The 24119-nt window shown below is 40.9% G+C and overlaps 1 protein-coding gene across 6 annotated transcripts in view; it reads left to right on the forward strand.

Annotated features, from left to right (window-relative positions):
• Window positions 1-24119, forward strand: part of CTNND2 (catenin delta 2) — a 947506-nt gene that overhangs the window by 817818 nt on the left and 105569 nt on the right. For 4 of the 6 annotated variants that reach the window (XM_033436579.2, XM_033436580.2, XM_049708371.1 and 1 more), the window contains 3 exons: window positions 4674-4847; window positions 17556-17630; window positions 18676-18826. In XM_033436579.2, the coding sequence (XP_033292470.1) occupies window positions 4674-4847; window positions 17556-17630; window positions 18676-18826 (400 nt within the window). The remainder of the gene's footprint in view (window positions 1-4673; window positions 4848-17555; window positions 17631-18675; window positions 18827-24119) is intronic. The other 2 variants (XM_004274484.4, XM_004274485.4) reach the window with 1 other exon arrangement.

The raw sequence follows: 24119 nt of genomic DNA on the forward strand, positions 1-24119 counted from the left end.
TGCTTACTGTCACTACTGTCCTGCTCAGCTCAGGCTGCTGTAACAAAATGCCCTAGACCAGGTGGCTTACACAAACAGACATTTCTTTCTCATGGTTCTGGAGGCTGGAGGTCCAAGGGGCCAGCAGATTCAGTGTCTATTGAGAGCCTCTTTCCTGATTCACAGATGGCCATCTTCTTGCCGTGTCCTTACATGGCAGAAAGAGAAAGCTCTGGTCCCTTCATCTCTTTATGAGGGTACTAATCCCGTCATAGGGGCCCCAGCCTCAAGACCTCATCTAAACCCAATTACCTCCCAAAGGCCTCACCTTTAAATACCATCACATTAAGGGTTAGGCTTTAACATATGAATTTGGGTGAGACACCCAACATTGTTTTTTGTTTTTTTATTTATTTTTGGATGTGTTGGATCTTCGTTGCTGGTGTGGGCTCTCTCTAGTTGTGGCAAGCAGGGACTACTCTTCATTGCGGTGCGTGGGCTTCTAATTGTGGTGGCTTCTCTTGTTGCGGAGCATGGGCTCTAGGCATGTGGGCTTCAGTTGTTGTGGCTCGCGGGCTCTAGAGCACAGGCTCAGTAGTGGGGTGCAGGGGCTTAGTTGCTCCGGGGCATGTGGGATCTTCCCGGACCAGGGCTCGAACCTGTGTCTCCTGCATTGGCAGGTGGATTCTCAACCACTGTGCCACCAGGGAGGTCCCAATCCAAAGTATTATCTGTTGAAAAAATCTAAAATACTCTGGCATAACCCACTCAATCCTTAACTTCTTAAACTTGAAGTATATTTGTAAATTCTCAATTCCTATAAATAAGACAATGAATAAGAGGAGCTTTAATGCTAGAGATTATCAGGGTTTTTTCCTATTTAATAACATGAATGACCTGCATAAAGTATAATTTGAACATTTAAGTGCTAACTTTAAGAATCAAGAATATGGGCTTCCCTGGTGGCGCAGTGGTTGAGAGTCTGCCAGCCGATGCAGGGGACACGGGTTCGTGCCCCGGTCTGGGAAGATGTGAGCCATGGCCACTGAGCCTGTGCGTCCGGAGCCTGTGCTCCGCAATGGGAGAGGCCACAGCAGTGAGAGGCCCGCGTACTGCAAAAAAAAAAAAAAAAGAACAGTTAGAACTTTTGCAAGTTTTATTCGTTAAAATATAACAGATAAAATTTTAAATGTGCTTAAAATTAAGGAACATTTATTTAACTCTCAAGCCTAAGGAGTAAAACTATGAGGAAGAAGGGATATTTTCACTCAACGTTTCCCCTGTGCTGGAAGAAAACTTTTTAAAACCACAAATGCCTTTCTCCTTTTTCTTTTGCTTTCCCTTTGTCTAATTTCTGTTTGATTTTTAAACTTAAACCTGATAAATGAAGACATATAAACACACACACACACACTTGTGTGCGTGTGTGTGTGTGTGTGTGTGTGTGTGTGTGTTTATATGTCCCAACTTGGCAATAATGCAGCCAATATAATCAAAAAATACTCTGCTAGCATTGCCCCTGTTGGTTTCCTGGAAATACTTTGTTGGTTGTACCTTGTCTCTATTACATAGAAAGTTCTCCCTCCTGACCTGAAAACATTTTGTTTCTTTATATATTATTTTCATATTTCAAGTTCTTAGAAAATTTTTGGTAATATGCCCTTAAGTTACAGTCAAAAACAAATATAGTTTTCATAAGGCTTATTTATAAATTTAAGTTCTGTGTTCTTTGGACTAAATAGCTGTGTGATGAGTGTTTTGACTGTGTTAAAGATTTAGCCACTGCTTGTCTTCAAGCCATGTGGCAGTTTTGAAGAAATTTTAGGATAAATTCATCTTGTATTTAAATTTATAAATGACGTGTTTCCATTTTTTTGGTAAAAGAGTTGCATATCCCTTGATTTCTCGTGGATCCTCACTCTAGAAGAAGGTTGGCATTAAACATTTTCACGTGCAGAACTGTTTCACAACTTCAGTCTGATCCTGATGTCACCATTGCCCTGTAGTCCTGTTGGTATTGATTGGCTAGGTGACATGACCTCAGGTGTGTTAGCACAACTTTTAAAGAAGACTTCCGGTCTTTTATAGGTGATGAAAATCTATTTTTTAATGGACAGTTGATAGATACTTCTTTCCGTATTAACTCAATAAAAGTTTGAATAAAGTACCCAGATGAAGACAGTATACACTGACTGGCTTTGAAATAGTTCTTTATCTTCTGTGTCGATGTGCCAGGGTGTCATCAGTGTTCTGAAATAGCAGAGAATCCCCTTTGAACTTCTTTTGTTGCCGTCAAAGGCTATCCATATTCACATCAGTTTTCCTTTTATTCCCTTCAGATTCTCTCTGTAGCCACTAAGAAAGGATTGTAATAAAAGGTATTTAAGAGCTACATAGATCACGTGTCAGAACGGAAGAAAATTATCTAATGATTTAGCCATTTGTCCTGTTTTATTTGCACAGAAGTTAGAAGGAAAGAACCAGATGAAACCCAGCAAATGATAACACAGCTTTTTTTTTTTCCTCTTTTTACAGTTTGTCTGTCACATGTTGTAATGAGAGTGCAAATAAAACTTCTCTATACCTCACGCCGTTATGTTGGCTCTTACATGAGAGGGAAATTCCATCCACGTTGAGCTCTAAATCTTTATATGAAATCTAAATCTTTATATGAAAATGATAGCTTAAAAGTATTAGGGAGATAACAAAATGAAATAATTTTGCATTTCCTGTTGCACTAGCTAGCCGAGAGATTCAATACCCCCAGCTGGTTTCCTATGAGAAGACAATATCACTCCTGTTTCATCATCAAAGTCACCAAATCTACAAAAGGGCTGTTCTCTTAGCCTAGTGCTCTCTTTCTATCTGGTGCAGTGAGCCAGTCTCAAATAATGAAGCAGGAGCAATGTGACAAGTCTGGTTCACTTTCAATTTTGTTTTGTTATGTATTTAAAAGAGATGGACTGGTTTTATTGATAGGCTGTGTACAGGTGCAAAGTCCACTTTGAAGGGTTTAGAAGTGGCTTTGGTTGAAAGAACAGGAAGATCCTTACATTGAGTGTCCTTGTTATAAAGTTGAGATAGAGTGACACTCTGAATGAAAATGACCTTTAATGGGATGGCTGTCACCCGTCGATGGGATGTCATTCATCTCTGAGCTTTAGCTTTGAACTGAGTTAAGCTGTATCATAATTGAGAAAGAGAAGGCATGAATTTTTAATTTTTCTTTTGGAAAATAAGTGATAGAATTCTTGAAATTGTTTGTGACTGTTAAACAACTTTTCATTATTTCTATCAACACTTCTATTTTTGTTGTGAGGATAGGACGTAAGCTATATTTTCTTCCAGGTAAATTTTCAGAAGTAGGGAACTTACACAGATTCTGAAATACAATTTTGTTTTCATAGGTATACATACATATATATGGACACAGGTGCACATATATGTATGTACATAAAATATCTGTAAGAAAGCTTAGTATTGATATATATGTCTTTTAGATTATGTTTTAAGCAATCATTAATAAACACCAATAAGCAGTTAAATAACTTAATATTCCCACTCTGATACTATAAAGTAATTCTTTTGTTTTACTATGATTTTTCTCAAAAATGAATATGGGAGTATTTTTTCTACACATATTACTTTATTTCTACCCTCATTACTTTATTTCTACCCTCATTATACTCATTGCCTTTATTTTTAATGAAAGAAAAAGGCTATGTGTGATCAAAGATCAGAATCATTATTGGAACTTTTAATATTTTTAAATTATAAGGATAATAAAACAGAAAATTAGAAAGGTAGAAAAAAATGAAAGACACTTCATTAATAATTTTTATTATCATTACATTTTTTTACTATGCATTTTATTTGGAATCAAACACAAACCCCCTACTACTTTGCATCCTGCTTTGTTTATTTAACTTTTATCATAAACATTTGTCCAAATTGCTACATGATCTTCATAGCTATCATTTTTAAGACTCTACCGATATGCCTTTGTGCATATAATCCATAATTTAAAATGTATATGTAATTAATTTTTAGTTACATATTCTGTTATTTATTAGATTCAATTCAAAGCAAACATCAGAATTTCTGTAAGATCAAAATTTGCTTATAGCTCACATCAATGTATGTAATAAACCGTAACAATTTTCTCTCCTTTGTCCATTCTGTCATTTATTTGATGCCCATAGATGCAATGACAGAATATGTATTTTACAAGTGATATAGGAATTTATCACAGTTAACACTTGTGTATAAGGAGTGAAGGCATTTGATAGTTACTAACTACTATGCTATGCCTATAGTATGCTTACTGTAAGGTGCCTTGATGTTTAGCTTTCTTCCACCCTGACCGATTAAAATTAACCCATCTCTTCTCCTTCCTTCCTGTAGCAGTGTGCTAGAATTTTTCTCAGAGGGCTTAGCCATTCTACTGCCAGTTACATTCACTTATGTACATGCTCCGACCCCCTCCACCCTCCATCATAAGCTCTCGGTGGGTAGGAATGGCTCTCCCATTTTTGGTGGTCCTTGGACTGCTGATGTAGTATCCTACCTACAGTAGATGCTCACCAAATGTCATGACACCCTGCTTTTGTTTTTGTCTTCGATGTTTGCCGAAGGCAATACTGGGAAGTGTAAAGATGTTGAAGATGTTTACTCTCTCATTTCTCTTCCACCAGTGGGATGGAGTAGGACCTCTTCCAGACTGTGCAGAACCACCAAAAGGGATCCAGATGCTGTGGCACCCATCCATAGTCAAACCCTACCTCACACTGCTCTCTGAGTGCTCAAATGCAGACACGCTGGAAGGGGCGGCAGGCGCCCTGCAGAACTTGGCTGCAGGGAGCTGGAAGGTATGATGAGTTTGTTACAATAAGAAAGAAATCTGGAATGATGAGAAGGTCCTTAGGAAATATGAGAAGTCCAATTTTGAGAAGTGCAATTCTAATAAAGTTTCTAAGGATGTTAGAGAAAGACCAGTTCCATTGAACTGTTGGACTTAGAAAGGTATTTCTTTTAAAAATTCTTCTTAAGGGCTCACGGGTCATTGAAGAGTGCTACAAAATACAGAGGAATAGATGTAAGTATAGTCATTGAAGATGCTATGAATGCTTTCCATTATATTTGTGTAGCTGAGCTACTTCATTTTCAGGGGCGACTGACATGTTGAGACTTTTCAAAGCACTGTCATTGACAGTTAAGGGAGCTGATACCCAAACATGTCATACGAAAACTGCTGTGAATCCTGAAATGTTGTAGCTGGTCCTGTCCCCAAAAGAAAAGAATCTCTTGCATTTTTAAATTACAGGATTACAGAGGAAAATAGTTATCTTTGGCAAAAGGTTACAGTAAAGCAACTGTATGATTGGGAAAGAGATTAGGAGGGTCTTTTTCTCTGGGTCTTTACAAATACACACTGTTCCAGGTTGGTTCTCACCAAAAATTTTTCATGACCTTCTTTGTGGGTAGAAACGGATTCACGATAGCAAAGAATTCCTGAGTTTGGTCACTAATAGTTACATGGGCTAACTTGCCTTATCGCACAAAAGAGTGTAACCTCTTAGAAGAACTGAGGGCATGTAGGGAAAATATCAAGACCTCCACCTTCAATTCTTCATTCATTTAATATCAATGCCTGGGGGTTGGGATATCCATAAATCAATCTTTTCTTTACCATTCATTTTCTTCAAAACAATATTAATATAGACACATAGCTACAGATAACTCTCAGAAGCTCAGTACCATGGGTACCACAGGTATTGGCTTCAGTATCGTGTAATAATACATTCCCTTCTTATTATACCTTCCAATACCTGACTCTCGTCACTTCTCTCTCTGCCATCTTCCTTTCCATGGCTACAGTGTCAGCTGTAGCATTTTCTTTCTTGGATGTGACCTCCCAGCTCTTGGGACCCAGCCCCTGATGATACTTCCCAGGAGCTGGCTACTTACTCATGCATGGCAGGCTCACCTCTTCGCTTGAGAGTCTTAGGAATGAACATAATTATCCCTTTCCCTCCCTGCCCATAAGGCATCACTAATGCTGTACCTTAAGAATTCAGTTTGGGATGAACTTGAGGTGAACTTGTCTCTTGCTTTCAACAAGAGAAAAGCTTCAAATGTAGAGTCTCACCAAGAAGAATGACAGAGTATAGCCTTGCATAAGTAGGAAAGAGATAGTAATGGAAGTCACTTCCTTGAACTTGCCCTTAGCATTAACTTCCCTCTAAAGTTAGGAGGCTTCAACTCAGATCACAATTTAAACCTAAGCTCTAACTTTTCTAAGTTTTGTGGTCCTGGGAAAATTAAAGCACCTCAGTGTTTCTCAGATGCATCGTCTTTAAGCAGAGGAGATCATGGCGGCTTCACCCCACATCATGCAGATCAGTCGCAACACTAGATGCAAAGATGCAGGATGTCATAAGCTAAGGGTTTGTCACTGTATATACCCAAGAGCACTAAGTTGCTGCAAGTCCCCACCCAGCTCCCTGGCTTTGGAAGATGGACTAGAAGGGGATGGGAAGAGAAGCTCTGGGTTCCAGGCCTGAGTCTGACCTGAAATGCAAAGCCATCTAGATAGTGGCAAATCAAGTTTGCCATCTCTTGATTTTTTTTTAATGAATTATTGCTTTACTTGAGAAACACTTAGGTTTTTATAAGAACAAGTTAAAAATGGAGGAATGTCTTTGAGCTCTAGAGGATTTTGAATGTAAGTCTTCCACCTTTGCTTTAAAAGTTAAACTCTATGTTCCATGTACTGAAAAAGTTAACTGGAAACATGAAAAATTTATAAAGATACAAATAAAACGTCTGGAGTTGAAAACAACATCTGGAATGGAATCAACAGCAGATTAGACATTGCAGTAAGAAAAGATTAGTGAACTGAAAGATAGCAACTGGAAACTATACAAAATGAAACACAGAGGAAAAAGAAAAAAAAATTGACAGTTCATCAGTGAGCTTCAAGTGGCCTGATGTGTAAATGGAGAACCAAACAAAACAAGAGAGAAAGGAGGAAGAGAACAGAAAAAACTATTTGAAGAAGTAATGTTGAACACTTTCCAAATTTACTGAAAACTGCAAGCTCACACATCTAAGCAACTCAAGAAACTCTAAGAGAAACATGAAAAGTTATCCCAAGTTACATTATAATCAAGTTGCTCAAAATCAGTAGTAAAGAGATAATCTTAAAAGCAGCCAGAGAAAAAAGACATGTTACATACCAAGACTGTACCAAATCTCAACACCACATTCAAGGATCAGTGTCGCCAATCATTCATTTATTCATGTGAGTCCTTATTGAGTTACTAAGAATGTCCTCTAGAAGACAATCTGGTCTATAAGGCTTCTAAGGGCAGAAACCCATTCCATTTATTTCTTTGTACCCCACTGCTCAGCCCTATGCTTGGCTGAGCAATAATGCTCAGACACAAGCTTTTAACTGAACTCGTGTCTATGTCCAGATGTCTTTCTTGTGGATAATAGTCTTTTATATTTATAAACATCTATCAGTCACTAAGCAGTTAATAGCACATATTGTGGCCAGGCCATCTTCAAATGGTCACACTTTATGATTCTTTATTTGGTCCTTTGATTCAGATGGGAACATGTAGTCAGTACAGTCTAAAATTGATAGAAAGGAGGAGTTTGGGGAGAACTATTTTCATTCCAGTTTCCAGACTCATCAGTGCTTTTCAGGATGCAGATTTTGATATCATTGCCCAGTTCCACAATTCCTGCTGCAGTATTGGACTTGCTGTTTAAATTGGTAATTAAAGACACAGGCTCTGTATCTCAAGGTAGCCAGGTCAGCTGGGAAAGCTGCTGAGATATGTCTGGGTCTTTAGGTGTTTAGAGTAATAAAACAATAAATTTATAGTTTATACTAATTTATTTTATACTGATTTATACTATTTTGATATTCAAAAATTCTCTCCTACTTTGGGTTATATAATGAGAATTATGGAAGAAGTCTGATAAAAATTCTCAGTATTTTCTAACAATAACATCTTGCTGACTGTTTTCAGTGCATAACCCTGAACATTAGTTCGCACAGTTAGCCCCAGTATGACATTTATCCCCACATATCCAGATGCACTGATTTGGTAAATGTTTCTATTACTAATAGAGACCACTGAGAAAGAGGCAGAATGGTCTGGAACAGCTGAAATCAACATCACAAAAGCTGTTCTGTACTTTAGACAAAGTTTAACAACTATGACTCTCAGATTTCCCAGCCCTTATCAGATTTCAAGCAACAAATTAAAAAATACAAGGAGTTACTCTTGTAAGCAGGCACACAGATCTGCCTTAAGAAGGTAGAGTAGACACCCTGACAGCAAAGTGAAAAGATAGAAGAGTTAGAAGAAGTAAATACAAAGATGCAAGAAAGAAAAAAATGTCAGAGGCCATTCAAGGTTTCAGCTGTTTCATTTATTCTAATTGTGGATGGTCATAATGCTGACCCTCCATTATCAGAAAATGTTTAATTATTACTTTAGATTATTATTACTAATTATTACTAAAGTTACTTTAGTAACTTTAGAAGACAGAAAGCATTCTAAAAGACTTTTATCCCAATGGTTAAGGTAGAATTTTGAGTCTCAGGATGTCAACCTTACTTATAGGAAACACTGGCTTTCCTGATAACTCTAGACAAATGGAGTAGTCCTCAGGCAGGGCAAAGGGCCGTTAGGACATATTTGTGCATAGTTATAAATATACATACTTATATAAGAATTTTTTTATCAAAATACAAATACACAAGTATGCATAAAAGTCAATCATGTTATCATCATCTTTTGTATAATTTATTAATGTACCATATTAAATGGCAAGGGAATGTGTGGGAAGGGAAGATAGATAATCTATAGGAATGATTTGAGAAGATTGTCATTAAGGCAAACACTGATAAATAGTTACAGTTTTTTAAAGATCGAGAATAAATTGCACCAAAACCAAACAAAGAAATCCTTACTTTAAAAAAGCTTGATTTAAGTAAAAAAGAAAACAAAAACTGAGCAATTAAAAGATTGACTGAAGACACAGAAACAGCATCAAATTTCATGCAGACAGCATTACCATCTAAAAGCTAGGGTTCTAAGAATATGTTTTTATAGCAACTGTTGAAATTTAGTGGCGTTTTTTTAAGTGTCCTTAAACATTTATGGCCCAAACAAAAGCAGAAATGTGAAGGTAAAACACCAGAATTTTGCATGGAGAGAGCTTTTTATAGACCTCATCATCTGAAACAATAACTTCTCTTTATGGGACGATCGTGCACACTCTTTTTCAGTGACAAATTGACTAGCAAGCTAGATCTTCATAATGGCCCAAATACTTTTTAAACTTTAAAACACTCATTACTTGGTTTACAAGCATCAGAAAAACATAATGGCAGAAGCAAAGTGAAGTGATTTTATTAGCTAACATGGACTTCGGTTACGTTTTTCTCATTTACAGTAAAACGATTTTGTTTGTCACAGAATATTAAAACAGCCAGTTATAGTAGTTTGAGGAGTTCCAAAATGTGAATTAATGCTCTTTCAACTCCCATTTATGGGTTATTTTTATTGTAACTGAACTCTCTGAAAACTCAGGATTAGAACTGTAGAAATACATGTGTACTTGCTATTAAGTCAAACATTTTAGATATCTTTGTATGGTCAGTTTTCTCCCTAAAATGTGACTATTCTCAGAGAGTCTATTAGTTGCCCGTTTATGTTTAAAGTAAGATGGAATAAAGAGATACTTGGATATTAATCTGTTAATATTTAATGAAGTAACATGATAGGAATGTAGATTTACTGAGAAGGAAACAGAATCTCTGGCCATGTGGCACATATGAATAAAAAATAAGAGAAATGGGAAATTTGAGACTTGTTCCTAAGGACAGGGGCAATGCTTTGAAGGCATTGAATTTAGTTTAGCTTAGCAATTAGTGTATCATTAAAAGTGAACCAGGGCAGATGAGTGGAGTGCAAGAAATAAAAGTAAAAATCGTGGTTTAACATCTAAGACAAAGGTCTTTGTCCTAGTTAACAGTGTGATGTAAAGCAAAAGGTTTAAATGCAAAGAAACAGGGTGGTGAAAGATCATGATGAAAATGGGACATGAAGCATCATGCCTAATGGGTTAGAAATGGTGCCAAAATAAACACAGAGGTTATCTGAGGACTCAGCCCAATCAGCAGGCTCCTAGAGACAACACATTGAGTTGGACCTGATGCCCGGCCTGAGGCAGAATGAGGATGGGCCCAACCTCAGGAGGAGATAGAGAGGAGCCAGGGTCACCACCAGGTCATTGGTTCTAATCACACAATATTTAGTGGTTTCTTCTAAGACCCCAGTAAGTAGTATTGATGCCGAGGGCTGCACCTGTATTAGAAATGCCACATGCATTCAAACTGACTAGAGAGTAAGCCCATTTTTAGATAGTTTGTCTCTACTTTCATCATTGTCATTGAATAGCAAAATGCTAAGTTACAGAATTACATTCAGAAACTGTAGAAACAGCTAAAGCTGAGGGATTTCCACTTCCACCCAAGAGGCCAAGATGGAGCACCAAGTTCCTTTAAGTAGTAATAATAACAACAACAATAGCAACAAGCCAGAGAAATATATGAAACAATGGTTGTTAAAACACTAAGCATTAGTCAATGAAGAAACTGATCTCTGAGAAACAGGAAATAAACAAGGTGAGCCCTGTGATTGTCCCAGCTCACTGTCTTGAGAGAGTTTCCAGACCACAGCACAAAGATTAGGAACCCAGGAGGAGCTCAGCAGACTCTCTGAGCTAAGGAGATGGAACTGAGTATCTAGGGAGACCAAGGTGACTAGAGCTTATAGGACAGAGCACCAAAGAGGAGAAAGCCACTCATAGAAAGAACCCTAGAAATATGCAGAGGATCTCCCTCAGATATTCAGCAGAGATCTGCCAGTGCATGCATGTGAGAGAAATACCCAAGGCTGAAGAAACAACCTTCTGAAATGATTAGACAGAATGAAACTTGGCACTTACACAGGAATGGGCATAATGTGCATTTCCAAGTGCCAGATAGGAAAACCTCATAATTCATGGATCACTGGGAAGAATACTCTCAGGTCTTGCCTCAGTATTGAGGTATAATTAGCCCTGGACTGAATATGCTCTAGTCTTTCCTATCAAATCTTAAAAGTAAGACCCAGAAGAATCAATAGTTTCCAAGTAAATTAACTGCATCCTTGAATAAAGTTTAAAAATACCTATAGGAGTACAAAAATATCCAGCACCCATTGCATTAAAATTAATAATGTCTGGCATCCAATTGAAAATAACCCTACAAGCAAATAAACAGGAAAATGTGATTCGTAATGAGGAGAAAAATCCACCATTCAAAACCAATTCAGAGCCAAAAAGATGTTAAAAATAGCAGGCAAGCAGTTATTGTAACTCTACTACATGTGTTCAAAAAGTTCATTAGAGTCATGGAAAATATATAACAGGCCCAAATAAAATGTCTAGAGTTGAAAATAAACTGTCTGAAATGAAAGAAAAAAAACACATGGAATGGGATTAACAGCAGGTTAGACATTGCTGAAGAAAGATTAATGAGTTTAAAGATGGCAGTGGAAACTATACAAGGCGAAATGCAGAGAGATTAAAAAAAACCCTACAGATCATCAGTGAGCCTCAAGTGGCCTAATATATGTGCCATTAGAATTTCCAGAGGAGAGGAGAGAGAAAGGAGAAAGAAAACAGAAAAAAAATTTGAAGAAATAATGGTTGAAAATCTTCCAAATGGTTCCAAATTTTTCAAATTTAATGAAAACCACAAACTCACATATCCAAGCAGCTCAAGGAACCCCAAGCCCAGGAAACATGATGAAACTATACCAAGGTGCTTCGTAAACAAATGGCTCAAAATCAGTAATAAAGAGAAAATCTTAAAAGCAGCCAGAGGCGCTTCCCTGGTGGCACAGTGGTTGAGAGTCCGCCTGCCAATGCAGGGGACACGGGTTCGTGCCCCGGTCTGGGAAGATCCCACATGCCGCGGAGCGGCTGGGCCCGTGAGCCATGGCCGCTGAGCCTGCGCGTCCGGAGCCTGTGCTCCGCAACGGGAGAGGCCACAACAGTGAGAGGCCCGCGTACAGCCAAAAAAAAAAAGCAACCAGAGGACAAAAGACATGTTCCATACAAAAATAAGGATGACAGCTGATTTTTCACCAGCAATAATATTAGTGAGAAGACAGTGAGGCAGCATCTTTAAAGTTGATTTTGGTTTGGTATCTAGCAGGTACAACCTGTCTCTATAGGAAATTCCCAGGATTCCTAGAGCAGCTGTAAAACTGTAAAAGAAATCCTTTCTGAGCCCAGTTTAAGACATGGGCTACCCTGGAAGCCGGCATGGTTAATTACCTGAGCAGTGGGGACACAGAGGAATTCTAATGTGGAAACTTCATTTTAACTGTCCCAGCATGATCAGAGCTGTGGTGGCCCAGGACATGCCACTCAGTATTGTGTTCTTCCGGCACTGAGGGCAAGCAAATATTCATAAGCCCTGCATCAAAAGTTCTGTTCCCACACGCAGAACTGAGGGATGAGTCTGGCTCTAGGAGAGACTCCCAAAGAAATATACGATCTCTTCAAACCCTGATTACACTTTTGTGGAAGTGGTTGGAACTTACTGATCCTAGCTAATTGCCATGGCTTTGATCCTTTTTATCTAGTGCCTTTCAGTGCAGAATGCTGTTCTTAAGTAATACACACGTGGTACTAGAAATCAACCTGACATTTTCTTTCACCAGTTAAACATTGTTACTCTCTAGCTGTGAGCCAGAAATTAGAAGACAGCTGACATAAAGAGATGAATGTGACTTTGTAACTTCCCTCAGGTACCGATAATAAACATGTAAACAAAAAGCCCAGAAAAAAACATGATAGATGCTATAATAGGAGTATATACACAAGGTGTATACATACATATATATACACACACGCGCACATATATATATACGCACACACATATACACACACACACACAAGGCAAAAGGGTGTCCCAGGGGTCATTTTTACAAGGAAGAGGTCAGGGATGAGGAACCCCACTTCCAACATCACTAGTTAAAACCTAGGGCTAGGAGTCAATGATTACAGTTCATTTTAACACACTAGCACATCTCATTAGTTAGAGAAATTCTAGCTGCTGTAACAAAGAGACCCCCATATATGCAAGGTCTCAAATGAGATAGGAGGTAGAAGCTATTTTCTCTGGTGTAACAGGTAAGGGAAGGTGCGTGAGGAGGGAAGCTCCCCTCCATGAATTATTTCACCCAGGCTGACAGCTGTTCTGCCATCTTCAAGGTGTGGTAAAGATGTGATCTTCCAAGGCTACTCTTAGGGTCATCATCCGCTAGCGAGAAGCAGAAAAAGAGCGCAGATCCACAACCAGGAATGTTCTCTTTCGAAAGTCACCTGGAGCCCTCGTTTTGCCTGATGCAAAAAGAAAAAAAAGTCACATAATCTAGACACTTCTAGCAAACTCAATCAAATTCAGCTATTTCCCAGTCCCTCAAGGTTTAACACTTGGCCACATTTATGCTTGTCTTCCTTCATCTTCTCCTGCCCCCCTGTGGTTGCTTAGGGGTCTTACAGGCATTCGTATCCCTGTGGGGGATGGAGATTGGGTATTCATTTCCGTCTGGAATCATTTCTCTCCTGTGCTGCCTCTTGCCCAGGACAAGCCTCCTTGTCCTATTGATTTCCCAGCTGGGACAGGGCAATTGGAGATTGGACCGTCTCTGGTCCAAGGTGCTCTCCTGGCCCACACCTGCCTTCCTCACTGTTCAGCTTCCTTGAGATGCAGGCACAGTCCATGCCTGCCATTCTGATGCATCCCAACCTCCTGGCCAACTAACCCTTCTGCAGCCCTGGATCCTTAGCCTTTTTTCCTGGCTAACTTACACAGCCCACCCACTCAAGACCACAGAAACACTCAGGGGCTACCCCGTGCCACACTGGGGCCACAGGAATCCTCTTCTGTCCAGCAAGTCCTGTTGCCATTCCTACTGTGCGGCCCCTGCTCCGTGATGGTTCATGGCGGGACTTCCTGAGTCTTGTGCAACCAGCACTGAGGTCCAGGAAGGGCAGCAGAGCTTCTGTCGACTCTCTGCTCTTCTGTCTCCCAAGGGCTTTTATCACCAGCCTCTCACACACTGAGGAGGACCTGTCCAGGGGCACTTCAGGTGGCAGCCCCCAAAGATACTTTTACATCTCTCACTTCCTCCCCAACCTGGATCCTTTCTCTCCCCTGCTAGGAAGCTCTGTGTGGGATCTGAGGAGGGGTCATAATATTTTCTGTCTATTTTCATTCCCTTTCAAGTCTATCCCATCTTTCACCTGCATCTGTGCTTTCTACCCTTAAACACTGTCTGCTGCTTTGTTATCTGTCCCATCCTGACATCACCTCATTGGACCAAATCATGGTGGAGCCTCTCTCCAGGAAGAGCCATGGGCAAGGAGGAGAAGAAACAGCATTTATTATTTCAAATTGTTGTCCCATCACATGCAAATAGAAGACATCCTTTCCTGACACAAGGCCTTTCTCATTGTCGTTCCAATTATACATGACTTCTTTTCTCAGATTTGCTAAATCCTGGCAGGTAGTTCTCAAGAACAGATTGAAACGTCCAGTAGCTCCATTGACAGTACTAGAAGGCTCTTTAACTCGGGGGTTTAGAGGAGTGCCAGATGGGTTATTGGAAGACTAAAATAATAACATGAATTGTTATGCCAAAGTGAATTGGTGAATTTGTAAGGGATCAGATCAACTATAAGTGCAGATTGTCTAACTTATCCTGTGTTTCTGAGAAGCATATGAGAGTGGTGGTCAATCACACCAACTCTGGGGCACTGCTCCCTGGATTCAAGACCTGGCTGAGCATCTACAACGTGTGACCTTGTCTCATCTGTCTAATGTGAATAACAGTAGTGCCCACTGCATAGGGTTGACATGAGGACTAAATGAGTTAGTACAGGTCTAAGTGTTAGGTGTGTCTTAGCTGAGATTATTTTGAGGGAGCATAACTTTCTGGAGGTCCTCATTGGGAAAGCATCTCACCAGGAACAATTTGGGTCCTGTTTCTGTGCTGTTTTCTCCTGGACCAGAGCTTCCTCCTCCTCCTCTCCCTCCCCTCTTCTCCTCCTCCCCGCCTCTTCTCCTCCTCCCCCCTCCCCCCTTCACCTCCTCACCCCTCCCCTCTTCTCCTCCTCTCCCCTCCCCTCTTCTCCTCCTCCCCGCTCCCCTCTTCTCCTCCTCCCCCTCCCCTCTTCTCCTCCTCCCCCCTTCTCCTCCTCCCCCTCCCCTCTTCTCCTCCTGCCCCCTCCCCTCTTCTCCTCCACCCCCCTCCCCTCTTCTCCTCCTCCCCCCTTCTCCTCCTCCCCCTCCCCTCTTCTCCTCCTCCCCCCTCCCCTCTTCTCCTCCTCCCCCCCTCTTCTCCTCCTCCTCCTCCTCCATCTCTTCCTTCTCATCCTCCCCCTCCTCTTCCTTCTCCTCCTTTTGAATCACCAAGGATCCTCTCTTCAGCTCATGGACCATTCTTCTTAAAGCCATCCTAGTCTACCGGCTTTGTCCCTTCCCTCCTCACTGGTGGGCTTAGTGCATGACGCTCTCCTTCTGTTTGCAAAAAGTCAAGTTCTGTCCAAAGATTTCCACCTCAACCACAATGAGTTAAGGTACACTTATCTCTCTTGTTCATCTATTTTCATGCCAGTGATACTTCTTTTGTTTCAATTAAAAAGCTCTTGGCAACTCATACACGCCGCTGACCCCAGGGGCTGCAGTGCTGTCCAAGGTAACTCACTTCTCTTTTGGAAAAACTCTGTATGAGCCTCGCACTTCTGTGTTGAGTGCACTTGGGAAATATTCCTCATCTCCCCGGTACTGTATCATGTCTTTCTCTCTTTCCACTTCCGTGCTGTCTTTACTCCTTCTTGTTGGGGTACACATAGGTTCACATGTGGGTTACACATGACCTCTTCCAAGACTGCTCATGTGCTACTTCAAAAGCATCACTATCCTTGCATGTTAAGCAAACTTTGGAAACTTGCATCATCTTTTGAATGAAATGTAAATAATTCATTCTGAATTGTCATATACTGAGCTAATACTGGGGATTTTCCATATACACACAAACACACACACAACTAAAAGTTTCAAAATAAAGGTTGTTTTCTGTATATTGATAACATAAGATCAAACCCATTGTCTGATTTTCCCTTTTCACTTAGAACCTATCACTGTTGACCATTTTCTCATACCAAAAAGATGTATCTACAACTCATACACATTTTTGGCCATGCATAGCCATTTTTGGTTACTCTTAAATCAGTCTTCAGCAAAGCTGAAGGACTCTCATTATTTTCCAAACACCAAATCATCTTTCCATCCAACATGAAGGGATATAATAGCTAGACTTCTAAGGAGGAAAAAGTTAAGCTATAGCCTACCTTTCTTGGTTCATTTCAGATATAGTCAGGTTCTCCCCTCTCAATGTTTGGAAGGATGGAAGGGAGGGGAAGGCAGTTTCTGGGAGACTGAGCCCAGAGGTATAGGCAAGAGAGAATGAGATAATGGCAGAGGAGAGAGTATTGTCAGCATCACAGAGCAGATAGAGGAAGAAGACTGGGGGCCAAGGGCACAGGTGACACCTGTGGGCAGGTTGTTTAAAATCTTTGTGTCTAGATTTTCTCATCTATAAAACAAGAACAGTAATGTCACTCTCCCAGGAGTTTGGGGGATTAGAAGAGATCACTAATGCACAAGCCAGCATCTGGGGTCTGGGAAGAGGTGGCTCTGGGAAAGAGGTCATCTTTGGGCCCATGCTTCAGCCTGCCCGAGTTGCCAAAACATCCCGTCTGGTCTCTCAAAAGGCCCAGAATATCTCCCCAGTGTTCAAATATATTGTTGATGTTTACCTTACAGTATGGAAATGTTGGCACCGCCCCCCCGCTCTGATTTCCATTTTCTTCCATTATTTTCTTTTCCATTAGCTTCCCCCCTTAGTCTTAAGGAAGAACCCAACAATGAATGGGCTGCAGAAGCCCAGGTGTCTAGTCTTTTCTGGGCCCTGGAGACCAAAAGGTTCACAAGCAGGGGAGGAAGTAGATGAAAATCACGTCTCATCGTATGTCAAATTGCAAATGACCTTTCCTGCGGACATGACAGAGGTTTTGAACCGTCTTCGTGAAACGCCTTCCCTTGGAAGGGAAATCCCATCCTCACAGCCAGATTTCAATAAGAAGCTGCCAAACCTGAAGCTTTTTCCATGTCTAAGACTTTCTGACCATCCATTTCTTTGCTCCCTGAGGTTGGGTCTATGAAACAGTTAACTGCAATCAAGAGATGCTCTCATGAGTTCCATGAGCGTCCCCACCCCCTCAGGCTTCATAGAGCTTGAGGCACAGAGTAGGGGCAGGAGAAAAGCACTCGGTCTGAGTTGATGGTGATAAGAAACTATGTGAATGTGACTTCTCTAACGTAGGACGGGATGAAGTTGTGTGTTTTTTTAATCTCATATTTCATGCAGGGCTGGGCTGAGGATGTGGCAGGCATGGCATATGCCCTACGTTCACTGCCAGAGGGGGCTCCCTGCCTGCCACAGGTGAGAGCCAGCTCTGGGGTGCCTGCCCCAAAGGGGAAAGGGGGTGGAGGGACCTGGTGGGGAGGGGTGGGAGTTTTGTCCACCTTTGCTGGTCCCCAGGAGGACTCTGCCACAGAATCCAGAACCTCATGTTATGAATTTAATTCTCTTAGATCATAACTGAAATTGCAACAGAGTAAACCCTTATATTGGTTGATTTTTATGGTGCATGCTCTTCTCTGGAACACTGTCCAGGAGTATAAAGTGTGCATATGCAAATGTCTGGAAAACCTGAGCCTACCTGTATTCCGTTAAATGAATCTGAATACTTTATGGTCCTGATACTGCAAGTACATTTCTATAAAGAGCCTTAGGTGTGTTCCACTAAGGCCAACGACTGCCAACCCAAAACAAATTGTATGCTTGCTTACTTTATAAATTAGACATTGAATTATGGCCCTAGGTATAATATTATATATTGCGATTTTTTTAATTTTACAATTTTTACCCTCCATCTTCGATGTCATATTTACCTCTCCTCACCCCTACCATTTTCTAACTTACTTCCTCCTAATTATTCAGCCAACAACTTAATTGACAGTACTTTCTGTAACTTATCTCTCTGCCCCACCTCCAAATTCAAGTCTCCTTTTTAAAAAGTCACCTGTACTCTACCTTTTATCGTTTTCTACTCTTCCCAGGATTTCTTTTTTTATTCCTCTTAATGTCAATAGCCAGCCCTTCCTGTCCCAGACCTCCATATCTTAAAGTACCAAGTATAGACACCACACAAATGGCTTCCTAACTCAGGGGCTGAGAAAGCTGGCACCGGCGAAATGAAGAGTGGTTAACTGATTAAAGCTGAAACCTTTATCCTATGTTGGAGGCAAAAATAAAGTTAAAATGTTTAAATACATGTCTAACACACTCAACCCATTCCACAATGAGATCTTGATCATCCAACCTTTTTGGCACCTGTAGACGGCAGTGTGAAAACCCACACGTGCTGTTTGCTTGTAGGGGTTCCACCCCAGCTCCTAATGTCTTTGCTTCCCCTCATTTGCAGTGGTCGGTATACATCCGAGCTGCTGTCCGGAAAGAGAAAGGCCTGCCCATCCTTGTGGAGCTGCTGCGGATAGACAATGACCGAGTGGTGTGTGCAGTGGCCACGGCACTCCGGAACATGGCCTTGGACGTCAGGAATAAGGAGCTCATTGGTATGTTCCCTCCGATTTACAGTGTCTGCATTTTTTTTTAATTGAAGTACAGTGTACTTCCCGTGGTTAAATCCATGTGCAGGACGTATATGCGTGTACAGAAACAGAGCATGTGTTAGAGGCCTTGCTTTTCCGGCTCTCCTTCTAGTGGAAATCAGTGCACTAATTTATCTTTTAGAATTTAGAGGAAAATGCGATGTTTGGTGACATTTCTAATCTTGCAAATTAAAAATGACCGCAGTACTCAGCACCGGATACCATCGTCCTGATCCTCTAAATCCCTGTCAGGCTGTTTGCTTCCCACATTGTGAACTGGAATTCTAATGGGATACAGGCCACTTTTCTTCCTCTCGCTATGTTAAAATTTACTTTGGATTAGACTATACTGGCTCTTTAATCCTATTTTTAAAGAATCATCTCCCTTTAGTTTGGTGTTCAAGAAATAGGGCGGCTCTTTTATTAATGAAGCATTAAAGAGGCATACATTCACCTATTTATTCAACAAATTTTTGTCCATGACCTACTTTGTTCCAGGCCTGTTCTAGGCCCGGAGATGATATCAAAGCAGCCAGGAAGCCTTGCCCTGGTGGAGTTTACATTCTGAAGAGGGGAGATGTACAGCCAACAAAATACACACGTGAATCCCACGACGTGGTAGAAACTTTCTATGGGGGAAAATGGAGCTGGGTCAGGCACAATGTAATTGGCGAGGTTGCGATTTTTTTTCCAGTGAAGTGAAATTTACATAACGTAAAATTAACCACTTTAAAATGTACCATTTAGCATTTTGGCGATGTCGTACAGCTAGCACCTATGTCAAGGTCCAAAATATTTCCATGACCCTAAGGAAAGCCCTGTACCCATTAGGTGGTCATCCCCCAATTCCCCTTCCTCCCAGCTCCGGCAGCCACCAGTCTGCTCTCTGTGGGTTTTCCTATTCTGGATATTTCCTATAAATGGAATCACACAAGACGTGAGCTTTTGTGTCCGGCTCCTTGCACTTAGCGTAAGGGGTTGTGATTTTAAATGAGAGGTCAAAGTCAAAACAGGAGATGTTGGGAAGGTAACATTTGAGCGGAAGCCTGAGGGAGGTGAAACAGGGCCCTGTGGCTCTCTGGGGTGAAGAGCACCTAACTGAAGGAGGAGCCTCTGCAGACAGCCTCCCAGAAGGGAATCTGGAAGCAGGCGGTGGGGTTTAAGGCCTTTGCAGGGCCTGGTGTGCCTGGTACAGAGTGAGTGGTGGGAGCCCAGGCTGGAGAGACCTTCTGGTTCCTCCCTCTGTAACTGGGAGGATGCCCACCCAGGCCAAGGTCGAACCACAGGGACCTGCCCGGGGAGAGGCACAGCCTCCGCAGATACCACTGTCCTCCTGGGGTCGAAGATATGACTCTGGCGTGGTGGTTGACCAGTGCAGCATGAAGCTTGCCCACAGGGAGCAGGTAGCAGCAGAGGTCAGGCAGCAGGGAGCTGGACCACCCATCGTGGCAAAGGTTCCGGTTATGCAGCTTCTGGGGGATTTGGGAAAAGCAAGTGAGAGCGGGCAAAGGGGGAAGATTCCATTCCTGGGGCAGTTGGAGTACCAGGCATGGGTCCAAGTCTCATCCAAAGTATGCATAGATACAACAGTCTACCTCCACTATCCAAATTCCTGAACGTGGCGTACCAAGCCCTTCATGACCTAGGAACCAGCCACTTTTCTCCTGCCGTTTCACAATACCCATCATATCCTCCTATAAATACCAAAGGATTTGCAGGTCTCCAAGCCATTTATTTATTCACAGGGACCAGATTTCAGATCTGCGTCTAATAAATGCAATTATTTGTTATGCTTGAAGTGCATCATAAGGCATGACATAAACTCACAATTTTATAATTACACTTGGTTTGAATTTAATTTAAATGGTGGTGGTGGATGTTACATATTTAAACTACACTATTAGCCCTCTCCATATCCACTTTCCTTTTCCTTGCATAGGTGTTTCAGACAGGACAGCGCTGGGGCTTGTAATCAAATCCTGGGGCTCCTCTATAAAATGCAGGGAAAATCAATAGCTAATCAGTCTACTGCTTGGGTACGAACTACTAGGTGTTGTGCATTTGGGTGTTTTATTTCTTTTGGTGGATTAAAATATAACAAAATAGGGAACTATTGATTGGTTTTCTAGCCTCAAGGCGTCTCTTCTTTCCGAGAAGCCAGTTATCTAGAACTGTCTCTGAGGCAGGAACATTTGGAAGTCCATATTGCCCATGTTAAATTAAGCCTTTACTATCAAATGTCGCCAGACAGAAAAGGGAACCAAATGTTTAAAAATAGGAGTGAAAATATCTCAGCTTTATGGAGTCCGTAGCTTTTTTCTTGAGTAAGAAAAGCAGAATTGAACCAAAAAACACTCTTCTATTCTATCTAGGAGAAAGGAAATGTGACCTTTGCTAACTCTTTTGCTTTAAATATTGTATCAAAGTAGTGGTTCTTTATAAGAAAATGCTCTACAGAACTTTATATATTGAAAAAAAAGCGGCAACAACTTTGAACCAAGAACAAAGACAAAATTAAAGTTGGACTTTTCTATCAACTCTCAATCAAAGCTTTGGTGACCTCGATGGTTTCCTGGTGTTAAAGATCATTTATATTCTGAAAACTCCCAGATAGATATTTCTGGTATGAATCTCACATCTCTGTATCCAATAGTCTGTCCACCACCTGCACCGGATATCTGACAGGCATCTCAAGTAAAACACCTCCAGACCTGAGTTCCTTGTCTTTTCCTCCAAAACCAATCCTGCAGGCTTCCACATGGCAACCTGTCCCTGCAGTGGTCCAGGATAAGCACCTTGCTGTCCCCTTTGATTCTTTACTCTCATATCCATTCCATCAACAAATCTGGTCTTCCTTCTGAATTTTCCCATAACCTGACCCTTCTCACCTTCATTGCCTTGTCCCCCCAGATCCCATCCTCTCTCACCTGCGTTATTACCATGGTCACTTTCCTGGTGGCGCAGTGGTTGAGAACTCTCTGCTTCTACCCTCACCCCCTACCATCTACTCTCAAAGGAGCAGCCAGAGTGGTCCTATCAAAACCTCACAGCATGTCTTTTCTCCACTTAAAACCTTCCATCAGCTCCTCATTTCTTTCAGTGTAAAGTTAAGTCTTTGCAAGGCAGACACGGCTCTATACAATCCAGTTCTCTGTTCCCTCTCCAGCCTCAACTTCTTCCTCACTGGCATTAACCTTTCTGTGGCCACTGCTTCACTGCAGTTCCTTTATGACCTGAGCCAAAAGCCTGCCTCAGGGCCCTTGAACATGCAATTTCCTCTGCCTGCACTCCTCTTCCTGCAGATGTCCATGTGGCCAATCCTCACCCCCTCAGGTCTTTACTCAAGTGTTACTTTCCCAATACAACCTTTTCTGGTGCCCATTCTTAAAATTCTATCCCCTTTTCTGCTTTACTGATCTTCACAGTACTAATCACCCTCTAATATATAACATATTTATTTATCTTATTTCTTGTCCATCTCTCCACACTAGAATGTAAACCCATTAAGAGCAGGAAGTTCCACCTTGTGTGTTTACTGATATAGCTCGTGTACCTAGAACAATGCCTGACCCATACCAGGGATTCATCAGTATTTGCTGAATGAATAACTGAATTTTTTCCTGTCTGGCCTTTATCTTATAATGAACTCCACATCAGCAAAACATTAAGTAAGCAAATGAAATAAAACATTAACTAAAGAAAAGGATTTTATATTAATATAGAAAATCATCCAAAAGCCAGTTCATTTTCCTACTAAAGTTTACTAGATGTATGCAGACACTCAGAATTTCAGAAGGAATCCAGTTGTTTTCAATCACTGGGGTCCAGTTTAAATTACATCTCTTCTTTAGATCATTCTTTTAATTGGAGGGGGCAGCTACCACAACTCTGGTTAAGGAAGGGTTCATCTTCCTTGGACTCCATGATAAGGAAAAGTCCAAATAAGCTATTGAACAACAATCAGTCCACCCCATCAGCTCTAATGAGGTTCAGGTAGTAGCACACATGATCTAACTTGATCATGGTATATGACCCTTTTAATGTATTGTTGGATTTGGATTGCTAGTATTTTGTTGAAGATTTTTGCATCTATGTTCATCAGTGATATTGGCCTGTAATTTTCTTTCTTTGTGGTATCTTTGTCTGGTTTTGGTATCAGGGTGATGGTGGCCTCATAGAATGAGTTTGGGAGTATTCCTTCCTCTGCAATTTTTTGGAATAGTTTCAGAAGGATAGGTGTTAGCTCTTCTCTAAATGTTTGATAGAATTCACCTGTGAAACCGTCAAGTCCTGGACTTTTGTTTGTTGGGAGTTTTTTAATCACAGTTTCAATTTCAGTCTTTGTGATGGTCTGTTCATATTTTCTATTTCTTCCTGGTTCATTCTTGGGAGATTGTGCCTTTCTAAGAATTTTTCCATTTCTTCGAGATTGTCCATTTTATTGATGTATAGTTGCTTGTAGTAGTCTCTTGTGATCCTTTGTATTTCTGTGGTGTCCATTGTAACTTCTCCTTTTTCATTTCTAATTTTATTGATTTGAGTCCTCTCCCTTTTTTTCTTGATGAGTCTCGCTAAAGGTTTATCAATTTTGTTTATTTTTTCAAAGATCCAGGTTTTAGTTTCATTGATCTTTTCTATTGTTTTCTTGATCTCTATGCCATTTATTTCTGCTCTGATCTTTATGATTTCTTTCCTTCACTAGTTTTGGGTTTTGTTTGTTCTTCTTTCTCTAGTTGCTTTAGGTGTAAGGTTAGGTTGTTTATTTGTGATTTTTCTTGTTTCCTGAGGTAAGGTTGTATTGCTATGAACTTCCCTCTTAGAACTGCTTTTGCTGCATCCCATAGGTTTTGGATCGTTGTGCTTTTGTTTTCATTTATCTCAAGATATTTTTTGATTTCCTCTTTGATTTGTTCCAAAAAAAAATTTTTTTTAAGATAGTAGCACTAAAGTAGTATCACATACTCTGCCTCTCCTTGTCTTTCCATTTGGGCTGTTTCCATGGTTCTGTGTATGTCTCTGCCATCAGGTGATAAGTAGGCTACACGTAGATATTTGTGTGCTTCCAAGTGATGTCATGCAGTGGTCCAGGTGAATGCACATCCATCCATTTCTTTGCAGCCTTCCAAAAATGTTAATTATCCTTCAGTATAAAGTGTTATTTCATCATTCAGAAAGAGGTTTTTTTTTTTGTGGTACACCGGCCTCTCACTGTTGTGGCCTCTCCTGTTGTGGAGCACAGGCTCCAGACACACAGGCT

The sequence above is a fragment of the Orcinus orca genome, chromosome 3, assembly GCF_937001465.1.
Source record: "Orcinus orca chromosome 3, mOrcOrc1.1, whole genome shotgun sequence".
NCBI lineage: Eukaryota > Metazoa > Chordata > Mammalia > Artiodactyla > Delphinidae > Orcinus > Orcinus orca.